Source organism: Paroedura picta, chromosome 7, assembly GCF_049243985.1.
Source record: "Paroedura picta isolate Pp20150507F chromosome 7, Ppicta_v3.0, whole genome shotgun sequence".
In the NCBI taxonomy this organism is placed as follows: domain Eukaryota; kingdom Metazoa; phylum Chordata; class Lepidosauria; order Squamata; family Gekkonidae; genus Paroedura; species Paroedura picta.
This window is the reverse complement of record NC_135375.1, coordinates 27,653,919-27,669,235: the sequence shown is the minus strand read 5'-3', so window position 1 is coordinate 27,669,235 and position 15,317 is coordinate 27,653,919. Positions and strand designations below refer to the sequence as shown.

Sequence of the window (15,317 nt, the reverse complement as noted above, 5' to 3'; positions counted from 1 at the left end):
TAATTATCCTTTCCATGTACTTTATTGCCCACTCTAAGACATGCTATAGCCTGAAGTATAACATAAAGAGGGGGAAAAAAGCATTTTTGGACCATCGGCTGCTCCCATACATTTTTAGAAGGACACCCCCCCAAATTACAATTGGCAATTTTTAAAAGGTCACCTAGAGACATACTTTAATTTGTAATGTAAAAAAAAAATGGTGGTAGGGAGGGGAGAGGAAATGTGGGAAAACCGTCTCAATACACTGATTAGCCTAAATATATTCCATAACCTTGTCTGTTTATATTTAGACTGACTGCAGCGGCAGCCCTACAAAAAAGGGTCTCCATGGCGACTGAGAGCCATTTCAAGTTCCTCCGGATGACAGTCTTCAAATGTACACTTCATTCAGAAAAATATTTATTTTAGAGTGCAAGCTCCTAAGGTTACTACTGATTAAGGCAGGATTTCATACGATTTATTATAGGAACACCAGTAACAAGTCACCAAATAATTCCAATAAGTCTGTGGTAATATTACTTTCTTCCATGCATCCCCCCCGATTTTATTTTATTTAAATGGCATTTTACCGTTCTGATATTTGAAAATTTAGGGGAGGGGGCACTTTTGCACTAAGGCATTAAGTGAAATTTAGATGTCTTCGAATTAATATAGTGTGATGCTTAAAAACAGAAGCCAGGAAACTCACCAGGAGGAGAGGTGCTTGTTTCCAGGTAGGACTTGGGGATTGTCAAGTTATTGAGGGATTGTCAAGTTATTGTTGAAGCGCCGTTCTAATTGTTCCAGTTGATATGTAGTTGTTATTGTTATACTGTTATATTGATTTTGATAGTGTTCTATGTGAATCTTCAAAAATGTTTTATGTAAACCGCCCAGAGCCTTAGGGAAGGGTGGTATAAAAATATAAATAAATAAAATAATAAATAATCCCCTGGAATTACAGCTCATGTCCAGACTACAGAGATCAGTTCCCCCTGGAGAAAATGGATGCTTGGGAAGGTGAACTGTATGATATTGTACCTCACTGAGGTCCACCCCCAAATCTCCAGGAGCTTTAAAGGTGCTATTTAGAGAAGCCCCCCATAGGTGCTTGGTAACAGTGATAACTCCCCCTTCCTCTGAACTGACTGAATGCATGCAAATATTACCTGTACATCTGTTTGTTAAAAATAGCCAATGTGTGTTTGCTTTACAATAGAAATTGGGGCCAGTACCTGCATAAATAAGGGGTCAGTATCACCCATACATGCATTGACCATAATGATAATTATTCAGCACATATACAAAGAACACTCAAAATTATGTTGTACACAGATTGTATATGCATTCATTGTAAGATACTGTCCATGTGGGATGACCGCATACTGGTGGAGCCAACATTGCTCATGTGTACTGGATACAGAGAAATTATGCTTGGGCCTGCCTCTCTCCTAGTATTCTTTGCCAGGATTAAACATGATTCTTCTTTTTAAATGACCTAAAAGGCCTTATGACATCTTTGCCACCACTGAAATATCTGTTGTGTTATTCATATACCTCAAGTCAGTGGCCGAGGTTCATTCAATTTCCTGGAGGCACAAATTTCATTTGGAAATGCCGAATGACAAGGTAACTTTGTCAACACAGAGAAAGGCAACAGAAAATGAAGATACTGCCTTGGCCAGTAGCCACTTCTCAGCCAATAAAATCTGTCATCTCTGCCCCAGAAGGCTTCTTGCTACCAAGAACAAATTTTGTGACTGGACGATAAAATGACACTTTTTGAGTTTCATGGCTATCACCTGCAGCCCATGTGCAGAAAGTATAATGGCTCCATTTATGTTGTGCCCTTGCCAAAACAGTGATTATCATATAATATTCTGAGCTACCTTTCCTAGCTTTCTCAGACAACTGTTTTCTTTATAGAATTATAGAATCATAGAATTGGAAGGGACCTCATGGGTCATCTAGTCCAACCCCCTGCACTGTGCAGGACACTCACATCCCAATCGCTCATCTACTGTGACTGCCACCCCCTTAAGCCTTCACAGAATCAGCCTCTCCATCAGATGGCGATCCAGCCTCTGTTTAAAAATTTCCAAAGATGGAGAACCCACCACCTCCCGAGGAAGCCTGTTCCACTGAGAAACCACTCTAACTGTCAGGAACTTCTTCTGGATGTTTAGATGGAATTTCTTTTGAATTAATTTCATCCCATTCGTTCTGGTCTGTCCCTCAGGGGCAAGAGAGAACAATTCTGCTCCATCCTCCATATGGCAGCCTTTTAAAAACTTGAAGATGGTTATCAGATCCCCTCTCAGGTCCAGTGCCATGAGAAATTAGGCTGCATCCAGAGACTACAATCCATATTTCAAAAGCTGGGAGAACAGTGCTATTTACCCCCTACCCTTTTCTGAATGGTCTGGGGGTGGTGCTAATTTATCCCTACCCTATTCTGGATGGCCTCGGCTAGTCCAATCTTGTCAGATTTTAGAAGCTAAGCAAAATTGGCCCTTGTTAGAACTTGGATGAAAGAATGCCAAGTTGCTTGAAACATCTGAATAAATTGAATAATTGTTGTACAGTTGCAAATATTCCCTTTTGGGGCAAGTGGCAGCTCTCCAATTGATTGAGTGGCAGCTCTCCAATTCCAGGCTTTCTTGGATCAAAACAGATTTTCTAGATCCTTTTTAGTTATGTTTCAGGCCTCGCCTTGGTGACCGAAATATATTGATCACCCTATAGGGTTGCCAAGCCCTAGGTGACGCCTGACAAAATGACTGCTTTGCAGTTTGGACTCTATGACATTAGACTCTGCTGAGGTCCTGTACCTGCACTAGTCCCACTGTCCCCAGGCTCCTCCTCCCCAAATCTCCAGGTGTTTCTCAACCCAGAGCTGGCAATCCTGTCAACCTGGTTTATGGTCTTTGCTGGAAGAGACACAGCAATGTGTATGACCCTGAACTTCTCATCATCTTTCAGTATTATCTACCACAAGATCCTTCTAGATTGGTTGGTGGAGGTGGATGCTGAGAGCACCACACTCTGATCATACCCAATGAACAAGTTCTGCAGTCGGTGCTGGGGAATGAACGCTCAGTGCACCCCAGCCTCTCAAATACTGGGTTCCTCGTGGTTTTGCTCTGTCCTCCGCGCTCTTCAGCACTTACATAAAATTGTTCAGGAGGCTGCCCAGAGCTGCCATGAATATGCAAAGGACATTTAGTTCTATTTCTGCATTTCAGCTGTGTCAAGTGACAGCAAGGTGCCAGAACAACTCTCAGGGTGGAAGATTTCCAGCCATTCAAAGGCTGAAAGCAATTGTGCCTTTACGGTATTAAATAATAGTCATGGTTGAGGTCAGATCTTGATTAGTTAAGTTTTCACTGCACATCATAGCTGATGGGAGGTTAACCCTGGACAGAAGTCAAATTCAGTAGCAGCAGCAACTTGAGGAGTAGTCACAACAGCAACAATAATAGTTGGTTTCCCCCCACTTTTTTCTACCAGGAGAAGTCTTAAGTGGCTTACGATCACCTTCCCTTCCTCTCCCCACAACAGACACCCTGTGAGGCAGGTGAGACTGGAGAGCCCTGATATTGCTGCTTGGTCAGGACAGCTCTACCTGGGCTGTGCTGAGGCCAAGGTCACACCAGATGTAGAGGAGGAACGGGCAACCAAGCCTGGCACACCAGATTAGAAGCTGCTGCTCTTAACCACTTCACCAAGCAATGTATCTTTCTGGACTTTCTGTGTTGTTGTGTATAGCTATCAAATAAACAGTCCAGAAAGACAAAGGTTAATGGGAGGATCTTTCTTGAACAACATTTCTTCCTCACCCCTCATGTATTCCATCTGTAGGGCTGTTCTTCCTCTTGGCAGAGTAAATAACACAGGGAAGTGCACAATCTGATTAAAGAGCAGATAAGAGTTTATTTAAGAATTAAAATACTTGATAGTGCAGCAGTGAGACAGAGAGAGTTCCTAACTACATGTCTAACAGAGAGAGAGAGAGAGAGAGAGAGAGAGAGAGAGAGAAAATTGTAGCTTCTGAGAAGAAGGGGGAAATTGCCTCTAAGACTAGCAATTTGGAGACAGATGAGGAATGACACTTAACAGGAGAGAAGGTTCTGGCCTCACTATCCTACCCAATAGTCTTCTTGCTGTCCCCTACATAGTCTTCTCTTCTTCATACACCAGACATTGCCTGTTCTAACATTCCTATATACCAATTTACCAGATGCTGCCAACTTTAATATAGAATTATAATAGGTCAGCAAAGTTGATCAGGCCATACACTTGAAAGGCATCCAGAGCACAGCACTTCTGCTAAGGACACAGAATCTGACCATCTTTGGTGCATATGGTTTGTCTAAAACTTGATCAGCATGCGCAAGTGCACAAGGGCTCTTTTTCTGCTAGGTATTGCTGTTGGTACACCATGCAATTAGTGTGTCATGTTTCCTCGTATGAGACCATAAATATCAAGACCTTCCAAGCACTGTAACAAGAATACAGGATCCTGTGTAAAAGCAGCTTGGAAAGTAAAGTACACAGCATATTTAATTTTTCAAACAGATAGCAGATTATTTTGGCTGCGAGTCAAGATGTACAGCCATGCTCATCAACTGCACTTCTCATGGAGCATGAAATATCTGTCGCAGAGCATCTATCACTTCAGCATCTGTACTGGAAGCAAATGGTCCCCAACATTTGCATACCTTGAGCAATCTGTGGAAACCGACACGAGTTTGGTTGAAGAAGCAAGCAAATAAATATCTAGGCTTGGGAATAACCCGATATTCTTGAAGTTAGGTGCAACTGACTCTCCCGGACAGTATCCGATTATGGCTGGGAAGACTTGAGTTTAAATCCCCATTCAGCCCCAAAGCTCCTTAGGTGACCTTGAGCCAGTCGCTCTTCCTCAGACTTATCCATCTCACAGGGTTCTTTTGAGGATCAAATTGGGGCAAGGGTGTCATCATGAGTTCCTTGGGAGAAAAAGCAGGACAAAGTCTAATACCCAAATGCATTGCAAACAAAGTCACGGACCTGCATGACTGTCAAGCCACCTGGAACCTGTCAGAAGTCTCCATTGTGTCCCCTGAGCAACGAATTGGTAAGACAGCAGCCCTTCTCCTTTGCAAGATTCCACTTATGATCTGCCACTATAAAATTCTGTTTGGGAAAATAGGCAGAGGTGCTTCAAAAGCAGAATTCTACACATGGCAGGGAGAATATTCAACTGCTTCTGATGGGTGATGGTGATTCCTGCCCCCCTTCCGTATGTTTACTTTGCCTTGCTAAGATACATTCATTGGTTAGGAGAGCAGGCCCACGCCCCATGAAACAGTAGCTCAAATATGCTAAATTGCCACGTTCTTTGGCAAAAGCAATTGTATACGGTCTTTTTAAGCCCATCCAAACAGCATGCAAATGCACACCGCATGCTGAGCCATATAGGAGGGTACAAGCAGCCACTGAAATCTGCTTCCAAACTAATCCAATAATATAAACAAAAGCAGCATGAGATGGCTCTTGGCGTTCATTTGTTCCGTGTCCAAATTTGGTAAAGGTAATTAGTTAAAATAAATTAAATCCAGCAGCCCAAATACGCGGATCTCTCTGATGCTGCCTACAGAATGCAGCAGTTTGTAGCGTGCAAAATATACTGGGGCACACTCAAAAGAACTTACTGCCAGGCTTCAGTCATGCCATTCCAGGATGCACAACACCACTTCTCTGTTTGTCACCACAGCAAGACTGAGGCTGCTTCTTGACCTAAGCAGCCACCCCACGGAGCCACTACTGGCTCTGTTGTAAAAATCATGCGACTTACATAGCTAAACGTAATGTTCACAAACTTTGTTATCATTCATACTTGGGCCGTAGAGTTCATCAGGTAGCGCAGGGCTCATTGTTGTCTCTCAGTCTGCCCTACCTCGCAGGCTTGTTGCAAGGAATAAAAAGCAAGATCATCTTATGCACGAGGAGAGGAGAGGACACGCAGTAATGGGTTTAAACTACAAGTACAACGATATAGGCTAGATATCAGGGAAAAAATGTTCACAGTCAGAGTAGTTCAGCAGTGGAATAGGCTGCCTAAGGAGGTGGTGAGCTCCCCCTCACTGGCAGTCTTCAAGCAAAGGTTGGATACACACTTTTCTTGGATGCTTTAGGATGCTTAGGGCTGATCCTGCGTTGAGCAGGGGGTTGGACTAGATGGCCTCTATGGCCCCTTCCAACTCTATGATTCTATGATTCTATGAGTGGGATCTAAACATGAAGGATAAGATGGCTGCTGCCTGGGCTCCGTTTCCTTCAGGTTGCCTGCATTAATCACCCTCTGAAATCTCCCGCACAGCCTTGCAGCTCCAAAGTGATTTATGCCACAGGAACTTTATCGTGACTGTTCTTCGATTGGCTCTGTTTAATTCCATTTGGGGAAAGAGGAGAGGGAATAAATATTTTATTGCAAAGTTTCTCTTCTGTCTGAGTTCGCACGGAGGCTTTGTTAGTAGACAAGGGAAGCGCCACTAAACATTGCTTTAGCACTGGAGGGCATTATTGCCATTTTTTAAAAATCAAACAAAAGTAATCTCAGCCATGAAAAAGTCTGTAATCAAGCCCCAGTTTTTGTTTGTTTGTATTTGTGTTTTGCAGAATGGTTGTTAAAAATGGGGACTTGAGACCAAATTAATTTTAAAAGGGGCGACAAGCTTGGAACTGACCCAGCCTTTGTGTTCCCTTAGCTATATATTCAGATCACATTCCATAGCAGAATCTGATTTGCACAGCTGCCCCAAGGACAGGGTTGCTGCTGGAATTGCAATCAGCAAATAATTTGGCGAAGTCAGCCTTGAAGAGCTGTTGTTAAGTGTTTAAGCAGCTGAGCTGTCATTGTGTGCTCAATAGTGGCATCAAGTATTTAAGGTGGGCTCCCACCCACTTCCTGCTTCTTCAGGAAGAAAAGCTCAGTTGCTTCTGCTGAAGCAAGGAGCAGCCACCATTAGATTCAGCACTGTCTCCATCTGCTGATGTGTAGCATGTAGTCCTGCTTGCAGCTTAGCCACAGAAACTTGCAACGTGTTGCTTTTGTAACTATTCGTTAAGCTTTTCTACTCTGCTTTAATAAGGAGACTGAAGCAGATGAATATGATATATATTTGTAAGTAATCTGTCCAGTAAAGATTACTCTCTTTTAAACCTCAAAGCACTGTGAGTCTGGATCTATACTTTATCCACAAAGGTAACTAATAACTGCATACTTACAACCACTCTGTTACTCCGCACTTCTATTTCAGTTGAAAAGCTGCTAGCTTTTATTATTTAACCCTGTGAACTGGCACAGGCTGCTGAGGGCAAGGCCTTCTCCACAGTGGCACCTCGCTTAGAAAACATCCTCTCTGGAACCCTTTGCCAGGCACCTCGTTTGATCTTCACCCATTACCAGGTTAAAAAGGCCTAGGCCTTTCCTGTTTGTGAGTTATATCATCTCTCAGTGTTTGCTATTGCTTATTTTCTGCTCTTGCGATTTATTTTAAGGCTTCTCTTTAGTCCTTCTCTGCTCATTAACAGGTGTATTTTAATACTCTTATCTCCTTCCTTCAGGCCTCTTAATGATTTGGCTTTTATTGCTCCTTGCTGGATCTTGATTCTGCTTTTGTAGTGAATTTGATTTTACAGTGATCTTTTAATTGACTTGGTTTTAATTTGATTTTCTTATATTAAAAAATGAAGATAAAATATCCTAGCTATAGGCAGGGAAATATTCGGATTAAAAAATGGCACATTTCTTAGAACGACACTGAACTCAGAGGTCATGAGTGAAAGAACTCTGAGGGAATGTGATGGTCAACTTTCAAACCACGTATTCCTTTAAAGTAGCGGCCCCCAACCTTTTTAGGGTTGAGGACTGCCTCTGGGGGTGGGGAAGAGCCGGTGGAGCTGCCGTGCATGCACGTTTTCACCACCAGAGGGCACCGCGCATGCATGGCAGCTCCAGGCATGCGCGTTTGGGTCCGCTGGTAGCCGCGTCTGCCTTCCCCCCCCCCTCACAACAAAAAGCTAGCCGGTCCATGAGCGGCCTGGTGAGCTTCTAGCTGCGGGGAGGGGGGAGAGGCAGGCATGGCGGCCCATCACCGAGGCCTTCGCAGGCCGTAGACCGGGGGTTGATGACCCCCGCTTTAAAGGACTGCTTTGGTCAGCACATATCTGTATGTTTTTGGAAGAAGAAGAAGAGCTGGTTCTTATATGCCGCTTTTCTCTACCCGAAGGAGTCTCAAAGCGGCTTACAATCTCCTTCCCTTTCCTCCCCATACAACAGATAGCCTGTGAGGTGGGTGAGGCTGAGAGAGCCCTGATATTCCTGCTCGGTCAGAGCAGTTTTATATGTGCCGTAGTGAGCCCAAGGTCACCCACCTGGTTGCATGTGGAGGAACAGGGAATCAAACCCGGCTCACCACATAAGAAGTCCGCACTCCTAACCACTACACCGAGCTGGCTCTCAAGCTGGCTGATATCAACGTGAGCAAATCAAAAAGAGTCTCATAATCCTGCCCCAAGGTGACTGACTGTTTCCTGTGAGCTCATCAATGGAAATTTAATATGTAACTTGAAGCCAAGCGGAGTACTCCAGACAGAACAGCGATACAGAAAACTGTGCACTATTTTCCTCTGAGTCTGCTACACATTGTTCAAAAGAAACTAGCCAATTTTTTTTTACCACCTGAAGTCTCTTCCTGTGAGTCCCCCTTTTATAGGAAGGAACCATTATGACTATGGCAGGTGGCCTTGAGGTGCCACACCAGTCAGAGCATACCAACCGTCTGTCAACAGTCTCAAAAGAATCAGTAAAGGAGAAAACATTGAGACACTTATTCAAATTTGAAATCAAAAGGTTTCACCCAAAACTTCAGCACTGTACTGATTGATGGGTGTTGCCGAGCCAAAACCAAGCACCTTTCTATATTATTTCTCGAGAGATTTAGGGCTGAAGTACAAGTGGTGGTGGGCACACATCTCTCTCACGGCTGCTGACGCCATTTTGAAAGTGCTGGTAGTTCTTAAGAATTGCCACAAAGCCCTGATTCAGATTGGACATGGAGCCTTGGGCTCATGACAATTTTTAAAGGACTACAAATGCTTTAAACATGGTGCTGGTGGCCACAAGATGAACCTCTGCATGTCATCACTTGTAGCTTGACACTAACCTGATAGATAGATAGATAGATAGATAGATAGATAGATAGATAGATAGATAGATAGATAGATAGATAGATAGGGTAAAGGTATCCCCTGTGCAAGCACCAGGTCATGTCTGACCCTTGGGGTGACGCCCCTCTAGCGTTTTCATGGCAGACTCAATACGGGGTTGTTTGCCAGTGCCTTCTCCAGTCATTACCGTTTACCCCCCAGCAGCAAGCTGGGTACTCATTTTACCGACCTCGGAAGGATGGAAGGCTGAGTCAACCTTGAGCCGGCTGCTGGGATTGAACTCCCAGCCTCATGGGCAGAGCTTTCAGACTGCATGACTGCTGCCTTACCACCCTGCGCCACAAGAGGCTCAGATAGATAGATAGATAGATAGATAGACTGAGACCTTTTCACAGATTTCACTGGGACACTAAAGAATTCTGGCTTATTCATACTGGACACCGATTGGACTGTGCAGTTTGGTTTTGGAGAACAATGAGTATATATGCTCGACCTGGAGGATTTGATTCATTAGATGCACAGAGAGATGAACTGGCAAAATCGTCACCTTGTGCCTTGTCTAAACGAACTCCAGCAAAGGCCTCCGAGATTTATATGTTCTCTCCACACTTCTATAGTGCAGCGTTGTCATTTGCAGGGTTCTTTAACTTCCCCGATTCTCACAGACCTTGACAGCAGTTTTATGTCTCCCACTAATGTTGCAGTCTTGGCTCATTGGAAACAATTACCGGTTACAAAAGGGAAGCAATAAAGCAGAGCTCAGGAGCAGGCAGGAGTGCTAAGGGTGTGGCACTGGGCCAGCCAGACTTTCATGTGAACTATTGATCATTCCTGAATTGCGCTCACTCCAGTTGCCCCAGATGTGGGATAATGACCAGGCCTGATGCACCAGCCAAGCTTAAGGTTGTGATGGATGACTGCCAACTTTTGACTTTAATGTGACTGAAGACATTTGGAGTCGGTAGTTTCTTGCCTTGTAAAGAAATAAGGACTTCAGATATTTCCCACTATCTCTTTGTGGTTACGGAGAAACCTTTCCTGTTTTGACTGTTAGTTTTTCAGTGGGGAGTGAGGCAAGGCTGGAAGGGTCTGGTTGTTATGGGATGCCATCTGAAACTGAGATAAGCTTCCGAAATGAAGATTCTGCACACATGAGGATGGGCAGGAGAGAGAGATTCATGGTAATGCTCACATTACCCCATTACCCCATGTACACATTACCCCATTTTTACAAACTAGGGGCTAAATCCTCTTTAAAAGCAGGTCAGGAGGTGGCAGGAGGCCCCATTCCCACCCTACCAGCTCTCACGATAGGAGGATGGGAGATATCAGCAGCCCACCACACACACATCAATATTGCTCACTGCCAGAGGTGGGGAGCTGGTTTATGGACCTCCCCACACAGCCAGCTCTCACTGTGGGAGGCTGGGAGCCAGCAGCAGAACCCCCCCCCCCATAAACACACACCAGTTCTCACTGTGCAGGGCTGAGACCTGGTGGGAGAACCCCCCCCCAGCTGCTGTGGCAGTGGTTGGCCGCAGCTCGCAGTACTCTTTGCCCTGTGAGGAAGTTACAACTATGCATGCTGCCCAGAGTTCCTTGGAGATAAAATCCCAACTGTGGATGGTGCACAGGAGAAGATACACTGCCCACCCCCTATTTTCTGGTGTTTAATTCTGTGCTCTTTGACTGACTGGGCTTCACAGAGACTCTTCCTGGCCTCCATGGGGGCCATGAATCCTGATGGCCTCTACTGTGGGTGCTCACCCTTCTGGTAGGCCTCCCTGCCACCATACGATTTAAGGAACACCACCAGCCTCCATGGAAGGTGCTCACCTTCTGGCCAGCCTCCCTACGTTTTTCCTGTAAAGAAACCCCTGAAAAATTCTTCAGCCTTCAAGAAACAGCAGAAGTTACGTGATCATGCAGAATACAGTTAGGAAGCATAGCTATGTACACACCTACCAAGGGCCTCACCCCTTCTCACCCCATCCAGGCCTATCATTGGCCCTTTTGGAAATCCAAGAGCCAAATCTCTGCTGAGAGAAGTTAGGGCTTCTAGAACACAATCACTTTAAGACAGTGAGGGAAGCCTTGCAACTGGGAACCAGGAAGTCTTTGAACTAACACCCTGGCCAATCAGGGAAGAATCTTTTGTTAAAGGCACGGAGCTGAAAGTTAATTCGCAAAAAGCATAAATCTGCACACTTACTGATGCTGGTTTTTCAAATATCAAGGGTTATATCCATTTCTGGATATCGCGGGGGAAAGGTAGGGTCACTCTGGATCAATCATGCATGTTGCAAAGGGAAAATTTAAAGTGCCCCAAATCAAAATGGAAATCAAATTCAGTGTAGATGACAGGGATTTATTCGGACTGGGAGTGGGTAAAAAGTCCCGTACAGGTGACACCTAGATCCCTTCTGCTGAATCCAGCCAGTTTAAAGTGAAACTGACCAACAGATCAATTGTGGAGCTTTTGTGAATAAGTTGGGGTTGACTGTGGGCTTCTTCCATTTTTGCCTCTTTGTACCATAATGCTGGGGTCACAATAAAGAGCTGAAATAAACTCCCAGCATCCTGGTCTATGAAACCATGGATGGAACAGTTTATTTATTCATTCATTGATTCAGTCATTTATACCACCCTCCCCTGAGGCTCAGGGCGGTTTACATAGAACATAAACAATACATGGATCTTAGTTTCTACACAACATATGAATGAACTACAACAATAGTGACATTAACATTAGCAACTATAACAAAGGGTTACAGTCTATATCATTTCGAACAGGACCAAGGTTCAGAACAGGTCTATGGATTCCTGGGAGGGAGGGTGCAGGGGCCCTGTAGATGTCACTGATTTCGGTCGGCCTTAACCAAATGCCTGTTGGAAGAGCTCCCTTTTGCAGGTCCTGTGGAACTGTTTTAGTCCCATTATTGGCCAGAAGTCAGCTGTGACTTTGTGGCACTTTCCCCTATGAAACAATCTTCATCACTCCTTTAAGGAACCAGTTTCCAGAGTTGCACAACCTGCTCTGCCTGGTAGCCTAGCCTTATTGTTCACTGCAGCTGTCCCAATCTGCTCAGCTGGCTTTATGAATCCCCTCTCTTTAATCCTTGCTACCATTTCTGCGTGTTGTCGATTGCACTTCCATCAAAATACTTATTCCTCTGTCCAGCTCCCAAACTTTGAAGAATCCACAATTATCAACAGTGACAGGGCAGGAAATAGTGTAGGCATGTGAAAGGTGTGTGTGTGTGGGGGGGGAGGACAATAATCCAGAAGGCCAAACTGTGCCCCCCCCCCAAAAAAGTGGCCATTTTATAGTGTTCTCCAGAACACTCACACTGTAACAAACCCTGGTGTTGCTTGCTTTTGCAGCTTGCCCCTGTTAGGAGGACATTTGCTTTACTTCTATAAATTATCCATGGAAAGCAAAAGTGCAAACGTTAAAATTTTAATGAGATGCACAGTGCCCAATGAATGAGATGCAGCGGAGCTGAAAGCGTGATCTTTTGCATTATGCCTCTTGGGACGAAGAGAATGCAGGAACGTGAGAAAGGAAGCCTGTGTTAAATTCTTGGATTATCCAGCAATCGTGGGTTGCCTGAAGAGGACTAACATCAGTAGTGGGTCCAAACTTCACACTCTAGAGATGTGCAATTAGAGTGCCCAACCTCAAGGTGGATCCTGGAGATCTCCTGGAATTACAACTGATCACCTCCCTACACAAATCGGTTCCCATGAAGGGAGCACCAACTTTGGAGGGCAAATTCGATGGCATTTCCTTCCCAAAGCTCTGAGCTCCTCTCCCAAACTCTGACCTTCCTCAGCACTGCTCCCAGATTTCCAGGGATTTCTCAAGCCAGAGTTCCCAGCTGTGACTGGATATCAGGTTCTCATGTTAGAGCAGTAGAGTGAAATTCTGTCTATTGATACAAAAAGGAATGGGGTATTTAATCCTTTCCTCTTGCATAATTTTCTCTCCGATACCAACAACCCCCTCAAAATGGCTCAGCAATAAGGCTGACACCAGGCGACAACGTTCAAATGCTCAAAAATTCCAGCAGCTGCATCATGTAGCCACAACACTGAGACGTGAGGGGGGGGGGTTGAGCTTTCATGGTGGAGTGCTAGAATCTTGCCACAGGTGTGGAAGGAAACAGGGATCCAAAGCGAAACATTCTCCAAGCCGAATTCATGCAAGCAAGATAGAAATGTTTTTGCAAAAATGAAACAGTAACCATTCTTAGGAAGTGTGACTGGTTACCAGGACATTGAGAGGATTTGGAACCACAAGGGTAATAACGACATGGGTCGCCCAGTGGGTTTTGTTCCCATGTTCTACTCACCAGTCTTGCACAGCGTTGAAGGATTCTTCATTGGTGATGTCATACATTAAAATGAAGCCCATTGCACCCCGATAGTAGGCTGTAGTAATTGTCCTATATCTCTCCTGACCGGCCGTGTCCTAGGATCAATAAAGCACAGAAAAATCAGGATCCAATTCTATGCTGTTCGCTTCTCTGTGCTTAGGAAAGAGCAGAATCAAAAGCTTTCAAAATCTTTGTTTTATTCACAAGTCGGCAAATCCCAGTTGAAAAATCAACAGTACCTTTTAACATGGCCAAGGCTGTAACTCAGGAGAATTTCAAAGCACTGCTTTCCTTCAACTCAAGGAAGAGGTCACAAAGACACAGAGTGAGAAGAGTCAAATATTCAGGGGAGAATAGGGGGCAACCAAATTTATATCTCCCAATGTCATGCCAATCAGAAGGGGGGGGGGGTGATGCCAAAAGCGGAGTATGCTTAAGTAGTTCCCTGCCTGCCCTTTTCTCTGGACTGCCACTCACCCCAGCTCTTTGGCCATCGGACCGGCATACAGAACTCCAGAGAGAAAAAACTGCAGGGGAAGAGTTAGAATAAACACAGGCTGCAGGGAAAGGGTCAAGCCCCTTCCTTCAGTGTGCCACTTCCCCCCCCCTGTCCCAACAACCCTCTTAACCATCAAAAGAAGACTGGAAAATCCCAAAGTCAGCCTGAAGATGGACTAGGTAGCTGAGCCTGATTGGCAGATCATAAATACGGGAGAGGTTCCCATAGTGGGAGGCACCCCACAAGCCAGGGGTTTGGAAGACTGAAAAGCAGTTCCTCAAACTGAGCCTGGAACCACCTTGGAAGCCCGATCAGAGGTTTCAGGACAGGTGGGAGATAAGCCTGCAGACCCAGCCTCAGTACTGCTCAAGGTCACTGTGCACTGCAGGAAATTTCCAGTCTTCACAAACAGCTGCCACATGCACAAATGTGTTCCGGGCATGACAGTCACGTACAAGCGCATATGCAAAGTAACTCAATCAGTCAGGCACCAAAACCATTTCCATTGCAGCCTTTAATGTTGAATGAGTAGCAAAGAAGTGACAGGAGGGAAAGGCATACGCTTCACCTTTCCTGGCAGTCATTTTTCTCCTGGGGGAAAAGACAACAACTTTTGCCCCATTTATTTATTTATTATCTTACGTTTAGGCTGCCTTTCCCTGTAGGCTCAGGGAAGGGCATGCATAGTCAGGAGATCCGAGGATTGTCTGGCCGCCAAGCAAGGGACTTTGGGAGGAAGTTTGCCAATGCTTGCCTCCACCTCGTGATGACCCCAAGTGTTTCCTGGAGGAACTCCATCCAAATACCATCCAAATCCTAGCCAGAGTTGAGCTTCCGAGATCTGACAAGATCGGACTTGCCTGGGCTATCCAGCTCAGAATATTTTGTCACAGCTCCTTTTATAGCAAAGTAAATGGGAACATTGAAAAATTGCCAAGGAAGAGTTGAAAAACCACAGGCAGGCAAAAGGTTAAGTGCTTGTCTCTCCCTCCTTGTTTGGAACTGCACAGCTCCTTCTCATGGGTGCTTTGAAACGGAGAAAGGTCTACCGGTGCTGTTTCCTGGAACAGCAGTTTAAGGGGACCACAGCGTGCCAGAGATGCTTTGTGTGTCAGTTTCCCCCCCCCCCCAATTTGGAGTCACTGTGGTGCCTTGCTGGGTGGGTTCTCAAGCTCCAGGTGGTAGCTGGATACCTCCTGGAGTTACAACTATTCTCCAGACAACAGAGATCAGTTTGCCTG

The 15,317-nt window shown here is 45.1% G+C and overlaps 1 protein-coding gene across 5 annotated transcripts in view; it reads right to left on the bottom strand.

Moving 5' to 3' along the window:
- Positions 1-15,317, bottom strand: part of RAB3C (RAB3C, member RAS oncogene family) — a 131,903-nt gene that overhangs the window by 54,883 nt on the left and 61,703 nt on the right. For all 5 annotated transcript variants that reach the window (XM_077347167.1, XM_077347166.1, XM_077347170.1 and 2 more), the window contains one exon: positions 13,554-13,672. In XM_077347167.1, the coding sequence (XP_077203282.1) occupies positions 13,554-13,672 (119 nt within the window). The remainder of the gene's footprint in view (positions 1-13,553; positions 13,673-15,317) is intronic.